At 40.2% G+C, this 21,626-nt stretch overlaps 1 protein-coding gene across 3 annotated transcripts in view; it reads right to left on the reverse strand.

Annotated features, from left to right (window-relative positions):
* LOC132384708 (collagen alpha-1(II) chain) overlaps positions 1 to 21,626 on the reverse strand; it is a 97,330-nt gene that overhangs the window by 18,846 nt on the left and 56,858 nt on the right. For all 3 annotated transcript variants that reach the window (XM_059956082.1, XM_059956081.1, XM_059956080.1), the window contains 12 exons: positions 20,975 to 21,019; positions 14,681 to 14,779; positions 14,480 to 14,587; positions 13,752 to 13,805; positions 11,953 to 12,006; positions 11,705 to 11,758; positions 8,370 to 8,423; positions 6,127 to 6,234; positions 5,989 to 6,042; positions 3,746 to 3,799; positions 2,724 to 2,885; positions 2,292 to 2,399 (listed from right to left, as the gene is read on the reverse strand). In XM_059956082.1, the coding sequence (XP_059812065.1) occupies positions 2,292 to 2,399; positions 2,724 to 2,885; positions 3,746 to 3,799; positions 5,989 to 6,042; positions 6,127 to 6,234; positions 8,370 to 8,423; positions 11,705 to 11,758; positions 11,953 to 12,006; positions 13,752 to 13,805; positions 14,480 to 14,587; positions 14,681 to 14,779; positions 20,975 to 21,019 (954 nt within the window). The remainder of the gene's footprint in view (positions 1 to 2,291; positions 2,400 to 2,723; positions 2,886 to 3,745; positions 3,800 to 5,988; positions 6,043 to 6,126; positions 6,235 to 8,369; positions 8,424 to 11,704; positions 11,759 to 11,952; positions 12,007 to 13,751; positions 13,806 to 14,479; positions 14,588 to 14,680; positions 14,780 to 20,974; positions 21,020 to 21,626) is intronic.

Consider the following 21,626-nt stretch of genomic DNA (forward strand, 5'->3'; position numbering starts at 1 on the left):
CATATTGTAGTTCAGTGCAAGGTAAGATTAGGTGCACAATGTGATCCAGTGCACAGTGCAATCAAATACACTATGTGAGTCAGTACATCTCAGTTTTCTGAACTAGACATATTGTGACCTACAATGACACTGTTCTGAAATACTGCATACAGTATATTATAGGCTTGGTCCCATCTTTCTTTTGGATGCTTCAGGAGTAGATCAGATTCTATACATGGTACAGAGCAGCCCTCCTATTTGTACACACTAGAGATGGTCCTAAATATATAATTCTACATTGTATACAGCACTGGACTACTTCTTTTACTGAGTACACTGAAGGACTAGTCCCTATACTACATATGTGTATTTTGTTCCCTATACATTCATTTAAGTCATTTGCAATATATAGGTTCCACAGGAAACTCATCTCTGTCCATTTTATAGGATAAATATACAGTCCGTTCTATAGGACATGTGATACAGTGAAGATTTATGTAGATACTGTACATCCTACAGGGCTGATTCGTAAACAGTACATTCTGGAGGGTTCTTCTAAAATAATAAACATCCTAGAGTCTGGTACTATACAGACCTGACTTCTTTATGTACTGTGTATTATACAAGATTGCCCCCTACACAGTCCATTCCATTTGGGTGACCTCTGCACTGTCCAATCTACAGGATTGGCCCCTATACAAGGGTGTACATAGGTTAAATGAGTGAGCAAAGAATTTGTAAATGGAGTATCACATGAAAAAGTGAGATTATAGGTTTTGACAGGTAAAATAAGAAAATAAATATAAGTAAATAGGGAACAATTGCAAAGGGATCAGGTGTCCTACTGTATGATTCACAAGAGGCTAGTATAGAGGTATAGCAAGTAACTAGGAAAGATTATTTATTGAAGGGGAACTGAATGCAAAATTACGGAGGGTATACTTAATATGCATTATTGAGACCACATCTGGTGGATTCCTTATTTAAGGAATGATCCAATGTGTTGGAAGATGTTCAGAGAAAGTTACAGGATAGGTTATATAGTGTAGCTTCAAAGGATAGGTCTACACTGTACATTTCACAGGTATAATGCCCTTTCTATAATATTGCATACTGCAGGACTGATTGCTTTATTATGTATAATACAGACCTGATCTCTGAACAATCAATCTTAATGATTGGTCTCATAACTACACTCTGTGTGCTGGTCTCTGTATTGCACTTATTCAGTCCTGATCCTCCACTATATAAATCAGGCTGGTCCCTCATCAGTACATCGTGCAGGACTAATCACTCTGTTGGTCATTGTGCATGGCTGGACCCTTCACTGTACCCCATAAAGGTTTGAAGAAGTTGGTCCCTGTACTGCAGTTACAATAATTCCGATCTCTATACTGCGTCTTCTGTGGGGGGGGTCACCTCTATAGGGTACTCACTACAAACCTGGTTCCTATGTTGTACATTCTACAGTGTAGGTTTCTGTACTATAGAACTGGTCTCCATCCAGAATATTTTATGGGATTCACTTCTATATTGTTCAAACTATGCCTGGTTCCCATTTTGTATGGCCTACATAGTTGGTACTTGTACAGAACATATTTCAGGATCAATCCCTATCATGTACTTTCAACATGGTTGGTCCCTCTAAGGTACTTTATGAAGGATTTGTTTTTATACCATATGTCATTAGAGTCTGGTCATCTCTTTACTGCACACTCGACAAAGTAGATCTATATACTGTATTTACTCCAGTACTGGTTCCTATATTAGACGTGTAATGGTGCTTATCCCTACACTGTACAACTTATAAGACCAGGGCTATACTGTAGATTTTACAGGACTTGAGTCTATACTATGCATCCTATAGGCTTGATCTGTATACTGTAATTTTGCCAGGCTTCATCATCATACTTCCTACTGTTCTGTTCTATAAACAGTTCATTCTGCATAAATGATCCATTTCTGTACATTCTACTTGGCTGCTTTTTATACTGTACAATCAACACATGATTCTACTTCCTATACTGTACCTCTTATAGGTCTGCACATATATGTATGAAACCCTATTGTACTGACATTGTCTCTATTCTGTACAAACTAATTTTAATATTAGAGGTTTTGCTAATATTGTTGACTAGTGAATTGAGTCAAAGACCTCCTAGATCTTTCGAGTATAAATATTGTTGAATTTGATTAGATTTGACTGTTACTGAGAGCACAACATTAAGTGAAGCATTTCCCTCCATAAAGTTGGGACTAACTGTACAGAAGGTAAAGGGAGACAGTTTTATGTAATCTTGTGCTATACTTACAGCAGGACCAGGGAGACCTGGGAAACCTCTTTCTCCACGCTGACCAGGAAGACCTACAATACCACGCTGACCAGCCAGACCTTGTGGACCTGAAGGACCATCTGGACCCTACCAGAAAATAAAAGGACGCCTACATTTAATATGCATGATTTACTCCATGTTTCCTTATGACATAGAAAGAACTCCCCCAGATTCCAAAACCACGCTAGGAGCAATTTACAGCATCCAATTAACCATCCCACAGCAGCACACCCAGAAGAAACCCACTCAGTCACAGGGAGAACATGCAAATTCCACACAGGTAGCAGCAGAGGTCGGGATCGAACCAGCAGCTCTATTAGTTGCACCAAAAAATGAAGCAGAACATTGACTATAAATATAAAATAAAGCAGGCAGTTGTCAGTGCTTGATTTTCTCTTATGTTATACTTACAGGAGGACCATCTTCACCAGGTTCTCCTTTCTCACCAGCAGGACCAGCAGGGCCTTGAAGACCAGGGTCACCAGCACGGCCAGCTTGGCCAGGATCACCACGCAGACCTTTAGGACCATCTTTACCAGGAGCACCAGGAGGACCCACTGGACCAGGGTTGCCCTACATTAACAAATGAAATTTAATATCAAGAGTGATGAGAATAGAGCAAAAGATTCTCAGCTGAGACTTTAACTAATGTTGCAAAGAGACTGATTTCTTGAATTGCTGCGTAACTTAATTGATTTAAAATGGGTTATTTTATGCGCTTAAATTCATATCCATTTTTCTGAATTTATACTATGATGAGAATAGGAATTCTATATTTTTGTTTCAATTAAACTACCTCCAACTAATCTTCTGGTTTATCTAAATATTTGCAAGACAAACCAATATGTGATACACTGGGTGGGCCTATCACCGATCTATTCTCATGTGGCCTCACAGCCCAAACAGTATTACAATTAATTTCTGATATTTAAATTGTACATGTATTCAATCTTCTGTCAAAGTCAGTACTATATATAGCCAATCAAATATAGCACATTTTCGATTATTTGCCAAGTTCCATTATCTACCAGGGACGGGATTGTTAGTTGTACCCTCCATTTTGCTGACAACTACATTCAATTGTATAGTAGAATAATTTTTTTCTGAATCAGAATACATATATACATTGTACATATATAGAAGTTCCCCATCTTTTTCTGGGATCGTTGGCAGTTAGTCAGGGCTAGTAACCTTAGAAAGTATGGCAGACAAGCTGGATGCTGGTCTTATTTCATAAGGGTGAGCGGAGAAAATTCCTGACTAATTATCACCATCTTCCACAACAGCCCCAAGCAGTGAGCCCAATTGTTGTGCCCTATTGCCATTGCAGTCTTCTTAAAAAAAACAATGCTTCTTTTGTTTTTTCACTTACTTCCCAAGAATAACTTGTATCCATATATTTAAAAGAAAAGTCAATCTCGAGTTTTACTTACATTAGGACCAGGAGGACCAACTCTGCCAGCAGCACCAGGGAAACCAGTTGCACCCTAAGAAAGGAAATAAATAAAAAATCTGAAGGTGATACATCATTTTAATTTACACTAATGCTGAGTTAGCATACACTTTATGCATTGTGGCTTTAGTACCTGACTTATCTCTCTCTATATAATGAATAATACTACCACCACTGCTCCTATGTTCTTGTAATGCTTCACTAAGAGTAATAGACCACTCCAGCACAAAAACAGGCCCTTCAGCCTATCTAGTCCATGCCAAATGGTTGTACCATTGACCCGCACCCAGATCCAAAGCCCTCCATGCCCCTCCCATCCATGTACCTATCCAAACTTTTCTCAAATGTTGCATTTGAACCCACATCTACCACTTCTGCTGCCATCTCATTTCACACTCATGCCATCCTGAGTGAAGAAGATCCCCCTTAGGCCACCCTTAAATATTTCACTTTTACCCTTAACCTATGACCTCTAGTTCTAGTCTCACCCAACCTCAGTGGTTTCAGCCTGCCTGCATTTATCCTATCTATACCTTTATAATTTTGTATACAAAATTCTAATAGCACATTCCTCCATAAGGGGTTACTGTACTTGAAATGGAACATCTGGCCTTGGAACACGCATGGTCATCACTAGGATGGGTGTGGACTAAGATGATTAAATAAACCAGAAGACATGGTGCATCTCAGTTATAGGGGTCAGAAGAGGCTAAAACTTGGGCAGTCATTAAATGGGTGGAAAATGGGTGGCATGAGCATGGACTGTGAAAAGGGATTGAATGGATGTCCACCGTCCACAATAGAGTACAAAGTAGATGTGGTGTGGGCGAGGATTAAGTGGACAGATTGACCTATAATATGGCAGACCATACAAATGTTGTGAAAGGAGTTAAAATGGTAGATATGAAAGACAGTGCAATGGACGTTAAGAGGATTAAGGACGTTGATTTTCTGGTGGCAAGGGAGGTAGAGGGTGGGAGGACTGAATCTGATAAGATTCGGAAGAAGTTGTGGAATTAACCTAAAGGGGAAGCCACCTGAGTCAGGATCCCAGCCCCAGCCTGGTATGTGTTTTGTGAAGACTGCCTTTAATGATGATGATGACATTGATTCAGGCCTGAGAGGCCAGCGTCGGGCATTTTCATGCCTTACAAGATGCGGAATGAAAGACTGTGTGGTGCGTCACTCCTCACACAGACATTTCGCAGAATCTTCCTTTATTTTACAAGGTCTAGTTGTGAGCTCAACACTCAACCCGGCACGGAATATCCGGAAAATGCCTTTAAGTCATGCAGAAACCGCCTCCTCAGGCACATTGAAAGCATGCAGGTAATTGACAATGTGGACATCTTAGATGTCACAGATAATCCTGGAATGGTGTTCAACAGGTGAACACTATACTACACAATGAATGTCCTAATTTCCATTAACATTTGTAGAAATTGAATCAGGCACATGAAAATGGAATGCTGTGTGATTCAATTTCTCAACATGTATGGAGCAAATATCATGTTCCTACTTCCACATTTCAACATATTTAAGTTACACAGCTATGCAGGATAACGTAGCTGTGCCTGATCCGTAGGAACCTAAAGTTTAGAATAATAATCAAATTCAAGAAGCCAATCAAACTGTAAGTCTCAAAGGTTTTTATAAGTTTAAGTGCCAGTTGTTTGCTTCTGACTCCTGGAAATTTCTAGTATCTTTCTGTCTGGAACTGGTCTTGTTACCTAATGGTTCCCAGTAGTGCCTTAGGTTCAGTCTCCAGCAGTTAGCTGCTAGCTCCCGGCAAATTCTAGCCGATTCCAAATTTCAGCTCTCATTTCTTGGGACCAGAGTCCCAAATCTTAGCTGCCAGGTCCTCATGTTTGGCTGAACGCTTCTAGCTACTGGCCCTAAGAAACATTCCCCCTATTCTAGGCTCCCATCTTCTGGCTTTTGCCTCCAAAGTTGGGGTTTCCAGATTATGGGTAGCTTTTACCTCAGAATTACACTTCACATGAGCACCTAGTAACCTGCTCTTAGTTTCTAACACATGGTTTCCTGGATTCCAGTTCCAGAAACCACCTGGACCTTGTCTTCCACCCAGGCAAATTGGGATTCAACGTGAATTCAACAGTTTCAGACTATTGATCTCACTGCAACATTGTACAAGTCTTTTGTCGAGAGAAATTCTTATTTTCATTTTGGTTTAAAGCTCAGATTGAATAAAACCATACTCACAGGAGGGCCTTGGGCACCACGAGCACCTTTAGGTCCATTTACACCTGTTGGACCCTAAGATAAAGAAGAAAGTAATTTCAATGTGATCATCTGTGAAAGTTGAATCTCTGCTAATTTATAATGTATTTCTTGTCTTACCTGTGGACCAGGAGCACCTGATGGACCTTGAGGACCAGGAGCGCCAGCATCACCTTTTTGTCCAGTTTCGCCAGGTTCGCCCTTGGGACCAGCCTGACCATCTGAACCCTGTTGGCAAAGAAACATGGGAGTGTGAAAAATAGCCTAGAATAATTTTGAAATTGTGATTTTAGCTAACTCAAGAAAGTCCTTAACAAGATCCTACTTTTCTCAGCTAAAGCAAGGGTATGCGTTCGACCTGACTTCCACTGACCAGTAGCGGCATTAATACTCACTGCACCTCCAATTAGGGCATACAGGACATAATTTTTGCAACAGATGCAATAACTGTTGAAATGACATATGACCAAGTCAGTGGCTGTCCATGTGAATTAAATAACAATTGAATCGTATGAACTAACTAAATAAATAGCAAACAATAGGACCAATTCCATTCCTTCGTCAGCTCAGGCAAGGATCCTGGAGGGAGATCTGGTCTTCATCTGCGAGGGTGGGAATCTTATTGAAGATCTTGCCTCTAATGTAGGGATCCTAGAGAGACTGGCCTCTAACAGCTAAGGCAGGGAACCACAAGGAGGTCTGCCATTCATTTTGGAGCAGGGACCCCGAGAGAGAGCTTCCCTCATCAAGCCAACTGTGGGGCTGGAGGAGGGCAGGTGGTCCAACTTTCATGAGCCAATAGGGATTGTTTACTAGAAATGGGATTCAAAACTGATTGTAATTGAGTTTTGTTATCTTCCAATGTTTTATGTCACGTTTAACTCAGCACTGGAAATGTGGCTGCATTGTGCCAATCTTGATATTGGTTGACTTCAAATATATCACCTCATGGAGAGTGACAGGATCATATGGCATAGAAATGGGCCTGCATTAGGCCCATATCCTCCTATACCTTACTAGCAAAGCTTCTGTCCAATGCCTTTTAAATATTGTTACTGTATCTGCATCCACTAACTCCTTTGGTAACTTGTTCAAGGTATTCACCACCCTTTGTGTGAAGAACTGTAAATTTCTCCCTTCTCCTGTTAAACCAATGCCCTCTAACTTTAGACTCCCCTACCTTAAGGGAAAAACACAACTGACTATGCTTCTAATTTTATAAGTCTTTGTAAGGTCACCCTTGGTCTCCTATGCTCAGTGAGAAAAATCCCAGCCTACCAAATCTCTCCTTGTAACTCCAGTCCTCCATTCCAAGTGAATATGCATTTTCAGCAGGAAATTCAATCCTGGGACAAAGGTTAGTTGATGATAGGTGGCAATACTCTGAATAGCTATATTGTATTCATATAATACTGGAAGGGGCTCCCATACATGATCAGTACAGGCATCCAGTACCTTGCATGCATCCACCCACCCGGCCATCAACCCTTCCTTCAGTCAGCATTTAACCACCACCCCCACTACTCCCAGTTGCTTTCACTGCTACTCAGCTTGATGTTTTTTGCTGAGCACCCCTCAGCCCCTCATAATTGTAGCAAGCAGCACATTTTCAATTCTGAAAATGAACAATGCTCATTGGGTCACCATGAAGTTCCAAGACCTTCAGTATCATCCATATTATGAGGATGGATCCATAACCATCTAAATGATTGTAGCCCCACTGCATTACTCTGTATGCTGCTATAAAAGCATTCTCTAGTACCTAGATCACGCTTTCTCGCTCAGATCAGAAATTCTGAAGGTACTTTCAACCTCCACTATCTAGGAAGAGATATCATTCTCCAACGTCCATGATAGATATTGATCTCCATCAGACGAACACAATTGTACCTTCACCACCCAGAGATTCTGGAGGGAGGATCTTAGCACAATCATCCAGCAGTAAGTTGTACCCGATCACATTCAGCTGCTGGTTGAAATAGCAATAATTCTACTCAATTAGGGGATACTGATGCCATTAGTGTAAATAGAGCCACTGATTTTGCAGAGGACATGATGGCTGTTGAGGACAGTTTACTAGCCTGTGCATCTGAAGCAATAAATGTTCATATTAAATTGCATGGATAAAAACATTAAACTGAATACTATAAAGTAACAATATAAATATAATACATATAATTAAACAACACAAAGAAATAAATTGGACCCAAGTGTGTTTACATGTATCCACTCTATGTTTGCTATTTAATAGAAGATGCCTGCGTGTTTATATCCTATTATGAAATTGATCTCTGTGTAGTGTGCTAATATACATCTATAACTTATTCAGACAATTATTTGAATCTTTCTGTATCAATACTTACAGGGGGACCAGCAAAGCCAGCAGGACCAGGAGGGCCTGTCTCACCACGTTCACCCTGAAATACAAAGATAGTAGATTATGCATAAAGGTGACCCTAAATTGTCCAGTTGTTATGAAGGACACTGACCAATGAAGAATGTCATCCAAAGGACTTTTGTTTCTATTCAGCTTATTCATGAATAACTTATTGTTTCACATCTACAAAACTTGAAAGCTCACACAGAACATTAAGTTAAATCTGGGCTGAAAAGACTGAGCTTTTAACATTATGTATCTAGAACTAAACAAGATATATAAAATAATTGTTTCCCTTTTGCAGATCCTCATCATCAAGCCCTATTCTCATGTGAGGATGATTCAATTTGGTCCCCACTTTAAACTTAAAAAACATGCAATTTCTTAAAGCTATCCTGTACTTCAAGGAGTTAATTCACACAATCTATCATTATTTTATATTTTCTTTGTACAAATCAATGCTGCAATTAGCTTGGATTTTGGAATTTTAACATGGACATAATTCATAATCTGTTATAAAAGATACTGCTTTTGAATATTTTCAAATGACAAAATAATAAATGATATATGGCAGTTATTACAAAGCATACATAATATCCAAAGGTGATGAAAGTGGTTAGGTGATGTTGCAATAATGGTTGCAGCAACAATGCACAGCCCATATTAAAGGAACAAATTTTGATCCCAAAGGCCAAGAAGCATAAGAAATAACCCTTTCAGGTCTCCAACCCTAGAGCATTTCCTTCACATCCCAATTTCACACTGGCCAGTCCTCAAGTGATAAGGAACCATGCATCATATCTGGTGAGTGCAAATCAAAATTGATAACTTCAAATTGATCCATTCCAGGTTGACATTGACCTTGTACCTTTTTGCTCATGCATCTATTTATTTTTCTCTAAACTTGACTATTCCACACCACTCCTTGCTGCCAAAAGACCTACCTATGGTTCTGCACACTGCTCAGCTCTTTCTCTGAAACCTACAGTTACGGCCTTTCAAATGCTTAGTTAGATGCCTTTTAAATGCAGCAAGGTTCCTGCTGCACTATCTTTCAGGAAGCAAGTTCATGACCCCACCACCCTTCAGGTGAAAAACCATTTCCTCCCATTCTACCAATTACTTAATCTATATTCCCTAATTATCAACTGCACTGCCATGGGAAAGACATCATTCCTGTTCACCTGGACCATACTTCTCAGAATTTGACACATTAACTCTCTGCTTATCTTCCTTTGTTCTAAGACTACTCTGTCACTGTTCTTAACTATATATTTCTAAAACTGGTGACGCCCTTGTCAATCTCTACACCCCCTCTAGTGGAAACATCCCTCCACACTGTGCTGATCAAAACTGTACATATTACTCTGGCTGTGGTCTAATCAGCCAAGTAAGACATTGCCTAATGCTTTTCCTGAACGTATTAGATGTGGTACCCTCAACGCCCTTCCTCAAGATCTTCAATCAAGTTACTGACTTTCCTTGATTAATCTTTGCCACTTTAGGTACTGATTTATGTTGCCTCTCATAATTACATCCAACGGTTTGCCCACTGCCAATGTGAGGCTGACCTCACAGTTTATTCCCTTCTCTTTTATTGGATAACAGTTCAACATTAGTTGTTTTCCAACCCTGCTGCAGTATGCCAGTAGCTAAAAGGAACTGGAATAGTTAGGGACTGTATTATTTCTTCCTTGCTTCTTTTAAAAGCTTTGTATATATTTTATCCATGTTTGGCAATTGGTGCACTTTTAAAGATGCTATAACTCTTATTATAATATACACTCTTTGTTTAATTCCAATATTTTATTATACTTTCTGCTTCATGATGTGTCTATATTATCCACCCCTTCCATGAAATAAGGTACAAATTATTCATTTAGCACTATATGCATTTTCTGCCTTCAAACACACGGTTTTGGTATCTAATTGAACCTACACTTTCCTAATTACATCCTTTTCCTTCTTATGAAAATGTTACTCCTTTTTTCACTGTCATTTTCCATAACTATGTTAATTCTAACATATTATGATCACTGCCTCCAAAATGTTCTCCCCAGCCAGGGGAAATTTCCACCCCTGCATCTAACCCACTAAGCCCTGTATATTGTAAGTTTAGATCTCTCCATTTTCTAAACTATAGGGAATACAGGCTTGTCAACTCAATCTTTTGTTGAATGGCAAACTTGCCATCCATTGACCCAGTCCAGTGAATCTTTATCTCTCTTTGGCAAGCAAATCTTTTTTTTTAGGGTAAAGAGATCAACATTGTGCACAAAACTCCCAAGTGTAGTCTCACAAAAGTCATAAATAAATAAATGCAGCAATACATCTTTGCTCCTGGCTTCAGGTCTTCTTGCAATAAAGGCTAAAATATCTTTTTCTTTTCTACTCATCTGCCTCACTTACATGCTGAGTTTCAGTAACATATCCAAGCGCTTAAACATGAATTTAAAAATCTACAGTACATTCAATGACCTTGCAGACGAAAGGGAGATTGAAGAATGGATGGTATTTTGGAAAGACAGAGGATTGAAAGGCTTTGAGAAATGTGATGTAGCACTATGAAGGGGAAGTAGTTAGTACCTGAGAGACAGAACCATTAAAAGTATCAGTCAATAGGAAGCTAGGATTGATGCCAGTTTAATGGGATTAAGAGGTAGGTTTGATGAGCAAGATAGGTTTGGAGAGGGCACAGATGAAGATAAGAAAGAAACTACAGTAAGATATGACCGGAACTACAGCTAGAGACAATTTTATAAATTTTGAGCCATAAATCATGAGCATTAGTTACAGGTTGAAACTCTCTAGTCCAACAAATCTGTGATCTGGCATGACGTGAATTGATAGTACAGATCTGTACTAATTAAGTCATCCTAATTAAGATCTAACAATGACCTAAAATTAACTAAGGTCTGTACTAATCTGTACAGTATCTATTTAACCTATCAGTGCAACTTTAGCACTCTCAGTTGGCACATTTCCCAATTTAGGGAAATATCAGGTTATGGACAGTTCTTAGAAACTTATGGAATGCAGGAAGCATCTATACTTAAAATGAACAGTTCTCCTGCTCAGGGAAAGATGACTGGGGGCAATTTCTGTGGTCTGGTCAAGTGTAACAAGAGAGTTTCAACCTGTATTAAATTTGCAGGATGGAATTCTAGTATCTGCATAATTAGGCACTGAACAAGGTATGTTATCTTAACTCCCAAATTGGGTTTTTAAATTCAGTATAAATCCCAGAGTTCATGTGGAATTTTAAAAAATCTCATCAGCTATATTATTTTTGAAGTAAAGAAGAACATCTTTCACACTTACAGGAGCACCACGAGCACCTGCAGCACCTGTTGGACCACGAGGACCTGCCTCACCCTAAAGAAGACAGAAAAATAAGTATTATTAAGAAGTAGGGGGCAGCCAAAGTAATAAAGAGGAAAACATTGAAGCATTTCAATATATATATTTTGTTTATTTAAGGTGAGAAGCAACATATAAGTAACCTCTGCAAATATGATTTAAGAAGGTTTGTTAGCATTTTGTATAAAAGTAAAATTCAGTATTTTTACCTTCTCTCCATTGGGACCAGCCGGGCCAGGTGGACCAATTGGACCAGTTAAACCCTAGAAAGAGAAAGAGAATTAACAATCACACTAATTTCAAAGTGAAGTTATAACACATGGAACTTACCACTACGTGAACTGTTGTTGATAACACATTCATTATAGTCAGTAATACTGTATACTTGAAAGCAGAAGGAATGAGTTGAACTGACAGTGGAATTTCCAGGTGACAGTCAGCTGGGAGTTGGATTGCATTGAGCCAAATTTTTAGGTGCTATATGATTCAGTTTCAAGAATTAAAAAAAAAACATAAAGGAACATTGCATTCTCAGTGTGATCTTCAGAGCCTGTATGCTTCAGCTGGGCCTATTCATAGAGGAGCCCTGCCATGGGCAATGGCATCCAATGGTGATAGAAGTACACTTGAATGATTCTTCCGGGATTTTCATGCCAAAATAGACTTTCACAGAGATTGTGGAGTCTTGTGCTAAGAACTTGTCTAAGGAGGGAGCACCAATGCCTTTGAGTGGAAAATCCCACAAACCTTAGTAAATATATTTAAGATAAGGTTGGATAGATTTTTGCATAGTAGGGGAATTAAGGGTTTTGGGGAAAAGGCAGGTAGGTGGAGATGAGTCCATGGTCAGATCAGCCATGATCTTATTGAATGGCGGAGCAGGCTCGATGGGCCAGATGGCCTACTATTCCTTATGTTCTAAAAGGTGGTGGATTCAGCTCAGTACATCATGGGTAAAACCCTCCCAACCACTGAGCACATCTACATGAGACATTGCCGTAGAAAAGCAGCATCCATCATCAGAGATCCTCACCACCCAGGCCATGCTCTTTTCTCCCTGCTGTCATCAGGTAGAAGATACAGGTGCCTCAGGACTCGCACCACCAAATTCAAGAACAGTTGCTACCCCTCAACCATCAGGCTCTTGAACAAAAGAGGATAACTACACTCATTATATTTCTGGTGTTCCCCCAACTGGTGGTCTCACTTTAAGCAAAATACTTATATATGGCTCCCCTTTGGACATCCCATACACGTCCTTTCTGTTTATGGTGACAACTTCCACCACCCATTATTCCCTGCTACCAGCAAGCTCAGATCAACAGCTCCGTGATACTGCCTCCTCAGTATCTCTTTGCCATCTCCCCACCCCGACAGACCACTGACCTACCAACCATTGTTCCACCCACTTGACCCAAGCTGCCGACCATTGCCTCAGCAAAACAACTTCTGGCAGCTTATACCCCTCTATCAATCTCCCACCGTAACCTTCTCTCTACTCTCTCCTCTCAATGAACTTACTGATCCTGCAGACTGATTCAGGAAACTGACTCTTGCACCAACCTCCCCAATGACCTTATAATGATCTCCATCTCAACATCCTGTCTCAACTCCCCTTTCAAATCATGTCCACCTATACCCACTCCCTATCTCAGACCCCTGGGCCTCTTTCCTTCCTGACCCCACCCCAATCCGTAGACCCAGACCTGGATTTACCCAATTTGCTTTGGGCAGTCCACCATTATAAAGCAAAAGTGCTTCCCATTGTACAGACTATTCAACAGAGGGCAATATCTATAGTAGGTCCTACTAAATTTTGCAGTTGCCGAAGATTGCATTAGATTGGGTAACCATATCAAGTATGGGGTGTAAATACAGGCCAAAATCTTCTATGTTCACAGTGTATGTGGCGCAATCCAGAATGCCCATCTTCTTTAAGCGACCCATTAATGAACACATGTAAATTGAAAACAATGTTGAAAACGTGATTGTGGAGTGTTTTACTTACTCGTGCGCCATCTTTGCCAGGTGCGCCCTCAGGACCTTTCTCACCACTGTCACCCTGAGAAACAAATGAGAGGGAGAGGCAAATGAGTACTGCGCTAGTACAACAATGAAATTTTACTTACTTTACTTTCTGATCTCATAAACATTGTTCCTCCTACACCCCCCAATCATCAAACTTTATGTAAAATAGAAGAATTTTTGTTCATTACAAATATGGCACTACTAGCGCTCAAAGAACTAAACCAGGTCTCAACAGTATGAACATTGGAGAACGTGAGAAATTTAACACGCTATTAGGCCCTAAAAGTCTGCACTTTTTGATTGATCAACCCCAGTCTGCTTGCTGCCTTCTTAATATTTTTTCTGGCTAGGTGAATATCCAGTGGCTCACTGAACCTGCTGATGTTGTCTGCTTCGATTGCCTTTCTGGTAACTTGTTCCGCCCCATATTGTCCTTTGTGCAAATAGTTTGTGTAACTCATAATCTTATTATTTTTTGTGCCTGTTCCGAAGAAGTTCACATGATCAGCTTTGGCAATTCCTGTCTTAATCTTAAAGCCCTCAGCCAGCTTGTGAAAAAGTCCTTTTTCTAAGGAAAAGATTTAGGAACTCAGGCTAGAGTAAGAAATAGCATACTGATGCCAACAAACGAGAACAACCTGTAGAATACATGATCTATTGGTGTCACACATTTAATTAGGGTAGGAAGGGCTAAGGTAGGAAACTTACTCTGTCGCCTTTTGGGCCAGGAATTCCAGCAGTCCCCCTTTCACCTGGCATACCCTGGAGACCTGGAGGACCTTGAGCACCGTTGGGACCAGAAGGACCAGCTGCACCCTGTGAAATGAAACAAGAGCCTAGTTAGAGAAAGGTCTTCATAAATGCTTAAACAAAATGGTAGTTTTCATAAGAGTAAAGGTAGAATCCTACCTTAGGACCATCAGCACCAGGAGTACCTGGAAGTCCACGGGGACCCTGCAGACCCTGAGAACCTGGAGATCCACGTTCACCTGGGAAACCACGTTCGCCCTGAGGACAAGGATGGGCATATCACTTAACAGGGATTTGAACAAAAGTAAAGCCAAAGCACAACTTGGATAAGCTTAGATAGAACAAGAAAATGAATATAATAGGGTATGTTACATGATATGAAATTATACCATAAATAGAATGCATAATGCAAGGTAGGGTGTATGCTAAACTCAGAGTGTTTAACCACAATGGGATGTGGTGATTAGTGCCAGGAATATACAAGCATACTGGGTATGTAACAGTATTTTAAAAAACAATTTATTCAGTTTTTGGGATCTGAGCATCACAGGCAAGATTACATTCATTGACCATAGCTAAATACCCTCAAGAAGGCAATGGTATGCCACTGCAGCCCCTCTAGTGTTGTTGAGGAGGGAGTTTCATAATTTTGATCTTAACAGCAGTGAATGGCTGGTGATATTTCCAAATCAGGATAGTGGTGACTTGGAGGGGGAACCTATGGGTGCTGGTGTTCCATTGGGCCTGCTGTCCTTGTCCTTCTTTGTAGCAGAGGCAATGGAGTATCCTGAGTGTGTGAGTGCAGTGTATATTGTAGATAGTACTCACTGCACCCACTGTGCACTGATGGTGGAGGGAATGCATATTAGAGTGTTGGATGGTGTGTCAATCAAGTAGGCTGTGTTGTTTTGGATGGTATTGGGCTTCCTGAGAGCTAATGGGATTGGGTAAGTAGAGAGCATTCCATCACACTCCTGACTTGTGCCTTGTGGATGGTGGAGAGTGTATGGGGTGTCAGGAGGTGAACCAGCATTCCCAGCCTCTTCCCTGCACTGTAGCCACAGCAACTCTGGGGCTGGTCCATTAAAGTTTTGAGTCAATGGTAACCCCCAGGAACATCGACGGTTGAATCAGTAAAAGTATAGGGAGATATTACATGAGAGGAATGTGAAGCAGGATAGGAGCATATAGCAGGATACGGATATGTAACAAGATATGGATATAAAACCGTAGAGTATGTAGTAGCAGAGAAGAATGTACAAAAACACAGTTATCTGTAAAGCTATAGGTGGCTGTAAAAATACAGGCACTCCCATGTTAGGGAGGGGTTGCATTCCAAAACAATGTCCATACTGTGGTTTACTGTAATGCAAAGCAGGATCAACTGTGCATGTCAAGAAACACAAGTTGAACGAAAAAAAAAGAGTTCAATTCTAAACTCCTTTTTTCTTGAATTCCATGTTAGCGCATTTTATTCCGTATCCCAAATTTTTCGGTTGAGTTTTGTGAATTCTGAAAGGGCAAATTTCTGTAACCTGAACAGCTATAAATTCGAGTGCCATCTATATAGGAGACCTGTGTCAGTATGAAGCCTATAACATGATATACAGTAGATGTATAACTGTATAGAGATGTGTAATAGTGCAGGTGTCTGCACCAATAAGGGGATGTGTGTAGCACAATAGATTTTGGACAACATGGGTATTGTAGCACTGTGAGGATATAACAGCCTAAGGAAATCTAACTTTTTACAGATCTGCAAAAGAATGTGCAAAGTGATCTGTAATACTACTCGGATATGTAAAATTAAAAGTTTGTGTAACAATATGGTAGGTTCTGTATCAGCATGTGTATTTGTAACACTGGATTTTGTATCAATATGGGATGGACTGGGATGTCATAATGTTTAGCACCATAGGGGCCTGTAACAGTATGAGTGTGGTTCTGTAAAAGTAGTGTTATTTAATGGCAAATGGCTATATTATACAACGGCAGCCTATAACAGTGTTATTGGGGATATGAATCAACAATACAGGAGGATAGTAATAGTACAGATATATGTAGCACTACATGTTTTTGTAGCAGCAGAGAAATCTGTAACAGGACAAGAGGTACTGTATATAACATTATATATAGAGATTTGTAACAATATAGATGTATGTAACTCTACAGGGATTGGCAATATCATGGGGGTCAATAACTTTATAACATTATAGCTATGAGTCATACAATCGGTTGTATGCAAAAGTAAAAGAACTTGTAACTCTATTCAGCAGGGGAAGGGAAGAATTTGTAAAAGTATAATGGTTTGTAACACCAACAAAGTCGTAACAGAGTAGGAGCAACTGTAACAGTTTGAGTGGGTAGGGAGCCAGTCTGTAACAAAATGGTAGCATTGTAAAATAATTGAGATGCAAAACACTTTTAAACCGCATAAGGAAAGTTATTGCATCGGGACATATGACATTAGAAGGGTCTGCAAGATGAAAAGAGGTCTACAACTATGCAAGAATACATAACTCAACAGGGGACTAACAGTTTAGGGATATGTACTGGTACAGAGATCCGAAACATTACAGAGGTTAGCAAAGGTATGGGAGAACTGAAACAGTATGGGGGAGGATCTGTAACAGTAAAATAATCTAAAATAGTACAGGGGTTTGAATTAAGCAGTAGAAAGTAGATGGATATGTAACACCATGCATGCCTAAAACAGTACGGGGGTGTCTAACTGCATGGGGATTTCAGTAACTGCATAGGGAAGGAGCAGGAGTATAACTGGATAATGTGAAATCATGGGCATCAGTAACAGTAAATAAAGTGTCTGTAACATTATAGGGATCTTTAACACTGCAAAAGTCTATAACTGTATAGTGGTATGAAACAGCATAAAGAGTCAGTAACGTTTTCGGGATGTAAAGTACCCTCTGCGTTTGTAACAAATCCAACTGTACATAAAGGGAATCTAACAAAACAGGTCTGTAACAGAAAAAGTAACATCAGGGGACTGGGGTAGTAGTATACAGATATATAACAGTACAGGTATTCCTGAACATCTGATTTATGAAGTTTTTTGCTATGACATCATTGACTCTTTGAAATACGTCTTCAATTTATGAAGCCACTTTTTGCTTTTAACAAATAGCACCTACTATTTGTGAATGGAGTGCACTGCATAAAATTTCTCATAATTCAATTTCCATACTGTTTTCAATTTATCAAATTTTGTTTAGTGAAATGCTTCCCATGAATGCACCACTTACATAAATTGAGGAAAGGCTATACAGAGATCAATAATGGTACAGGGGGAGTGCCTGTAACATTATGTGGATAAATAAGACTGTTGGTATACATAACAGTGTAAGAGTCATAAACAGCAATGGGGGCTTGTTATACAGTAGGGATGTGTAATACCATAGCGATCATTGACACATATAGGGCAGAGTATTATAGGAATATATAACAATATAAGTGCCTGTAACTGTGTGTTTGTAACTATGAAGATGGAATGGGGCTGTAATGACAATGGAACAGTCTTTATAGAAGGCAACATAATATCATTGGGGTCTGAAATGTGCAAACCAGTGTACAGACATGTAATACTGCAGGAGCCTGTAGCATTTCAGGAATCTGTACTTTGACAGTAATGTGTATGTAAAGGGGCAAAGTTTGCAATGATATATGGATGTATAACATTGCAAAGCTCTGCAACGTTATGGAAAAACAAGAGGTGGCAGTCTGTACAGTGAGAGCTTAGTGAGAGGTGGTAGTCTGTATCCTTGCAGGTATATGTAAAACTTAGGGGTCTGCAAAGGGTCTGAAGAAGTCCAGGGAGTACAGAGTATCACCACCAGGGTGTGTAACAGTATTAGGGAAATATAATGCCACAAAAGTGTGTAACAGTGAAGAGTTCTAAGAAAGTAAAGGGATCAGAAAAGTACAGGGATTTGTAACACAAGTGGATGATACAGCGTGATGGTGGGCTATTACAGCATCGTGTAACATTGCAGAGATCTGTATGTAACAGCATGCAGGTGGCCATTATAGCACAGTGTTACACAGCAGTGGTCTGCATGTATAAGGGCCTGTGACAGAATGAGATCTATAATTGTACATAAGTATCTGCAATAGCATTGGATAGTTGGGGGGGTGTGGGGGAAGGAGTATTGACATAGGCATATATAAAATTTAGAGAGAATTATAACATTGTGAGGTGAGGGGACTCTGTAAGACTACAGGAGTGTTCAGTAATTGATTGAGAATACTAACTGCATGGGAATGCATCTGTAATAGTTCAGGGATAGATAAAACCACAGGGATCTATAGCAACATAGGGGTCTGAGAAAGTAATGAGGTCTGTAACATTATATGGATGTTTAGTACTATGGAGACTGTTAAAAAGATATGGGTGTCTAACAGTGCAGGGGAACTTTTAAAAAAAGGAATACTCAACACTAAAGGGGTCTGTAACAACACTGTTGTCTTAATTATACAGGTAACAACAGTTCAGGGCCTGCAACAGTGCAGGAATTTGAAGCACTACAGGCATTTAGAACAGTATAGGGGATGCCAGTGAGAGTCTATTAGATTGTAAGAATATAGGCATCTGTAAAAGTAAATATAACACTGAATGAATGTGTAACCCCGCAAAGTTAGAGAAGTCTACATATCAAAAGGGAGGTATAGCAATATAGAGAAGTGTAACATTATAGGGATTAGTACCTATAGTGAGTTTGTAACATGGTTGGGATGCGTAGGGGTATAGCAATTTCTAACACTACAAGGGTTCTGAAATACTGTAGGGATATGCATCGATATAGGGTTATATAATACTTCAGAGAGGTATAGTGATATCTAATACTGCAGGAGTCTAAAACTACATTCTGTGGTGAAGAACACATACAATGCATTGGCCTTTATCAATCGTGGGATTGAGTTTAGGAGCCGAGAGGTAATGTTACAGCTTATATAGGATCCTGGTCAGACCCCACTTGGAGTACTGTGCTCAGTTCCGGTTGCCTCACTACAGGAAGAATGTGGAAGCCATAGAAAGGGTGCAGAGGAGATTTACAATGATGTTGCCTGGATTGGGGAGCATGCCTTATGAGAATAGGTTGAGTGAACTCGGCCTTTTCTGCTTGGAGCGGAGGAGGATGAGAGGTGACCCGATAGAGGTGTATAAGATGATGAGAGGCATTGATCATGTGGATAGTCAGAGGCTTTTCCCCAGGGCTGAAATGGCTAGCACAAGAGGGCACAGTTTTATGGTGCTTGGAAGTAGGTACAAAGGAGATGTCAGGGGTCAGTTTTTTTTTACACAGAGAGTGGTGAGTGTGTGGAATGGGCTGCCAGCAATGGTGGTGGAGGTGGAAACGATAGGGTCTTTTAAGAGACTCCTGGATAGGTACATGGAGCTTAGAAAAATAGAGGGCTGTGGGTAACCGTAGGTAATTTCTAAGTAAGGACATGTTCGCCACAGCTTTGTGGGCCGAAGCACCTGTATTGTGCTGCAGGTTTTCTATGTTTCTGCAGGGACTTTTACCTATAGAGTGGTCTGTAACATTACAAGGAACTGTAACAGGACTGAGATAGGGCAACACAGCTAGTAGAGCCATTGCCTCATAGTGCCAGAAATCCAGGCTCATTCTTGGCTGTGGGTCTGTGTGGAGTCTGCAGGTTCTCCCCGCGACTGTGTGGGTTTCATCTGTGTGCTCCAGCTTCCTTCCACATCCCGAAGGTGTGCAGGTTAGAAGGTTAATTGGCTGCTGTAATTCGCTGCCAGTGCGTAGATGGGGGAAGGGTAGAATCTGGGGGGAGTTGATGGGACTGTGAGGAGAATAATAAAATTTTGGATTAGTGTAGGATCAGTGAAAATGGATGATTGATGGTCGACACAGATTCAGTAGGCTGCAGGGCCTCTTTCTACATTGCATCTCTCTCTAACTCCAAGATATGTGATTCTGCAGAGATCTCTGAGTGTTTATAACACAGATAGGGGATCTGTAACAGTATGGGGAGAGAATCTAACAGCAATATACAGAGGCACCTGGCAATATAGGGATTTAGCAGCACTGCAAAGGGTCTGTAAAAGTAAAGGTGTATTTGTAAAGTTTAGGGAGGTAAAACAATGCATAAGTGATTGGTTACAGAGAGCTTGTAATGTTAAAGGGAGGTGTAACACTATAAGTGCTTGTAACATTGAAAGGATATGTAACGCATGATTTGTAAAATTGCAATGGCTCTGTAATATTGTGCGATATGGAGCAGCTTAAGAATCTGTAACACTGTAGGGATTTGTAATAGTTTAGGCAAATGCAACCTGGCAGATCATGGTAGCACTTTGTGATATTATAGAACTGTCTAAGAGTTGATAGTGAAGGTTGGCACACTAAGGCGGGTAACTTTGTTGTTGATGTATCTATTTATATATTTAAGGAAGAATGTGATACTTACTCTTGGACCAGTCGGACCTGCTGCTCCAGCCTCACCTGGGACACCCTGTTCAAGAATGAGAAAGCACAGGTAAGTGATTACAGACGGTAACCATTGCACCCTTTGCCCTTATACATAGGAGCATAAAGGTTGAGTCATTTCAGTCACTCCATGGGGTCATGGGGGTCTGCAGCTCACTGTTTGAGAGGGTGCCTTCCCATATTTAAATAGCACTTCTATGTAAAGGGCGCTGAACTGCAGTGCTGGAAAGTGGGGAGTTCTTTTACAAATAGGACAGACAAAACAGCCTGCAAGGCCTCATTCTGAGACATGAATTTTCTATCATGCGATGATTTCAAACCTGTATGAAAGCAGCCTGTTTGAAGCATGGCCAATACTAATTCTACAACATTGTATTTGGGTCTTCTTTACAAAATTCAATTACAAGCTGGACAGTTAGTCTCAACGTAGCAAAGACCAATACTGTTACCACCTCAGAGAGGCCTGGTCACAATTAATTCTCTCTCACTTCGGTTTCTAAATATCATTTGTTTTTGGAAATTTTTCTGCCTCTATTTTATCCAGACTACTTAGCAATTGTGCTCAGAATATTTTCTCTTTGCTCCTCCTAAACTAAATTACCCTTCATCCCCTTCTTCATTCCCGAATCATG

The sequence above is a fragment of the Hypanus sabinus genome, chromosome X1 (assembly GCF_030144855.1).
Source record: "Hypanus sabinus isolate sHypSab1 chromosome X1, sHypSab1.hap1, whole genome shotgun sequence".
In the NCBI taxonomy this organism is placed as follows: Eukaryota; Metazoa; Chordata; class Chondrichthyes; order Myliobatiformes; family Dasyatidae; genus Hypanus; species Hypanus sabinus.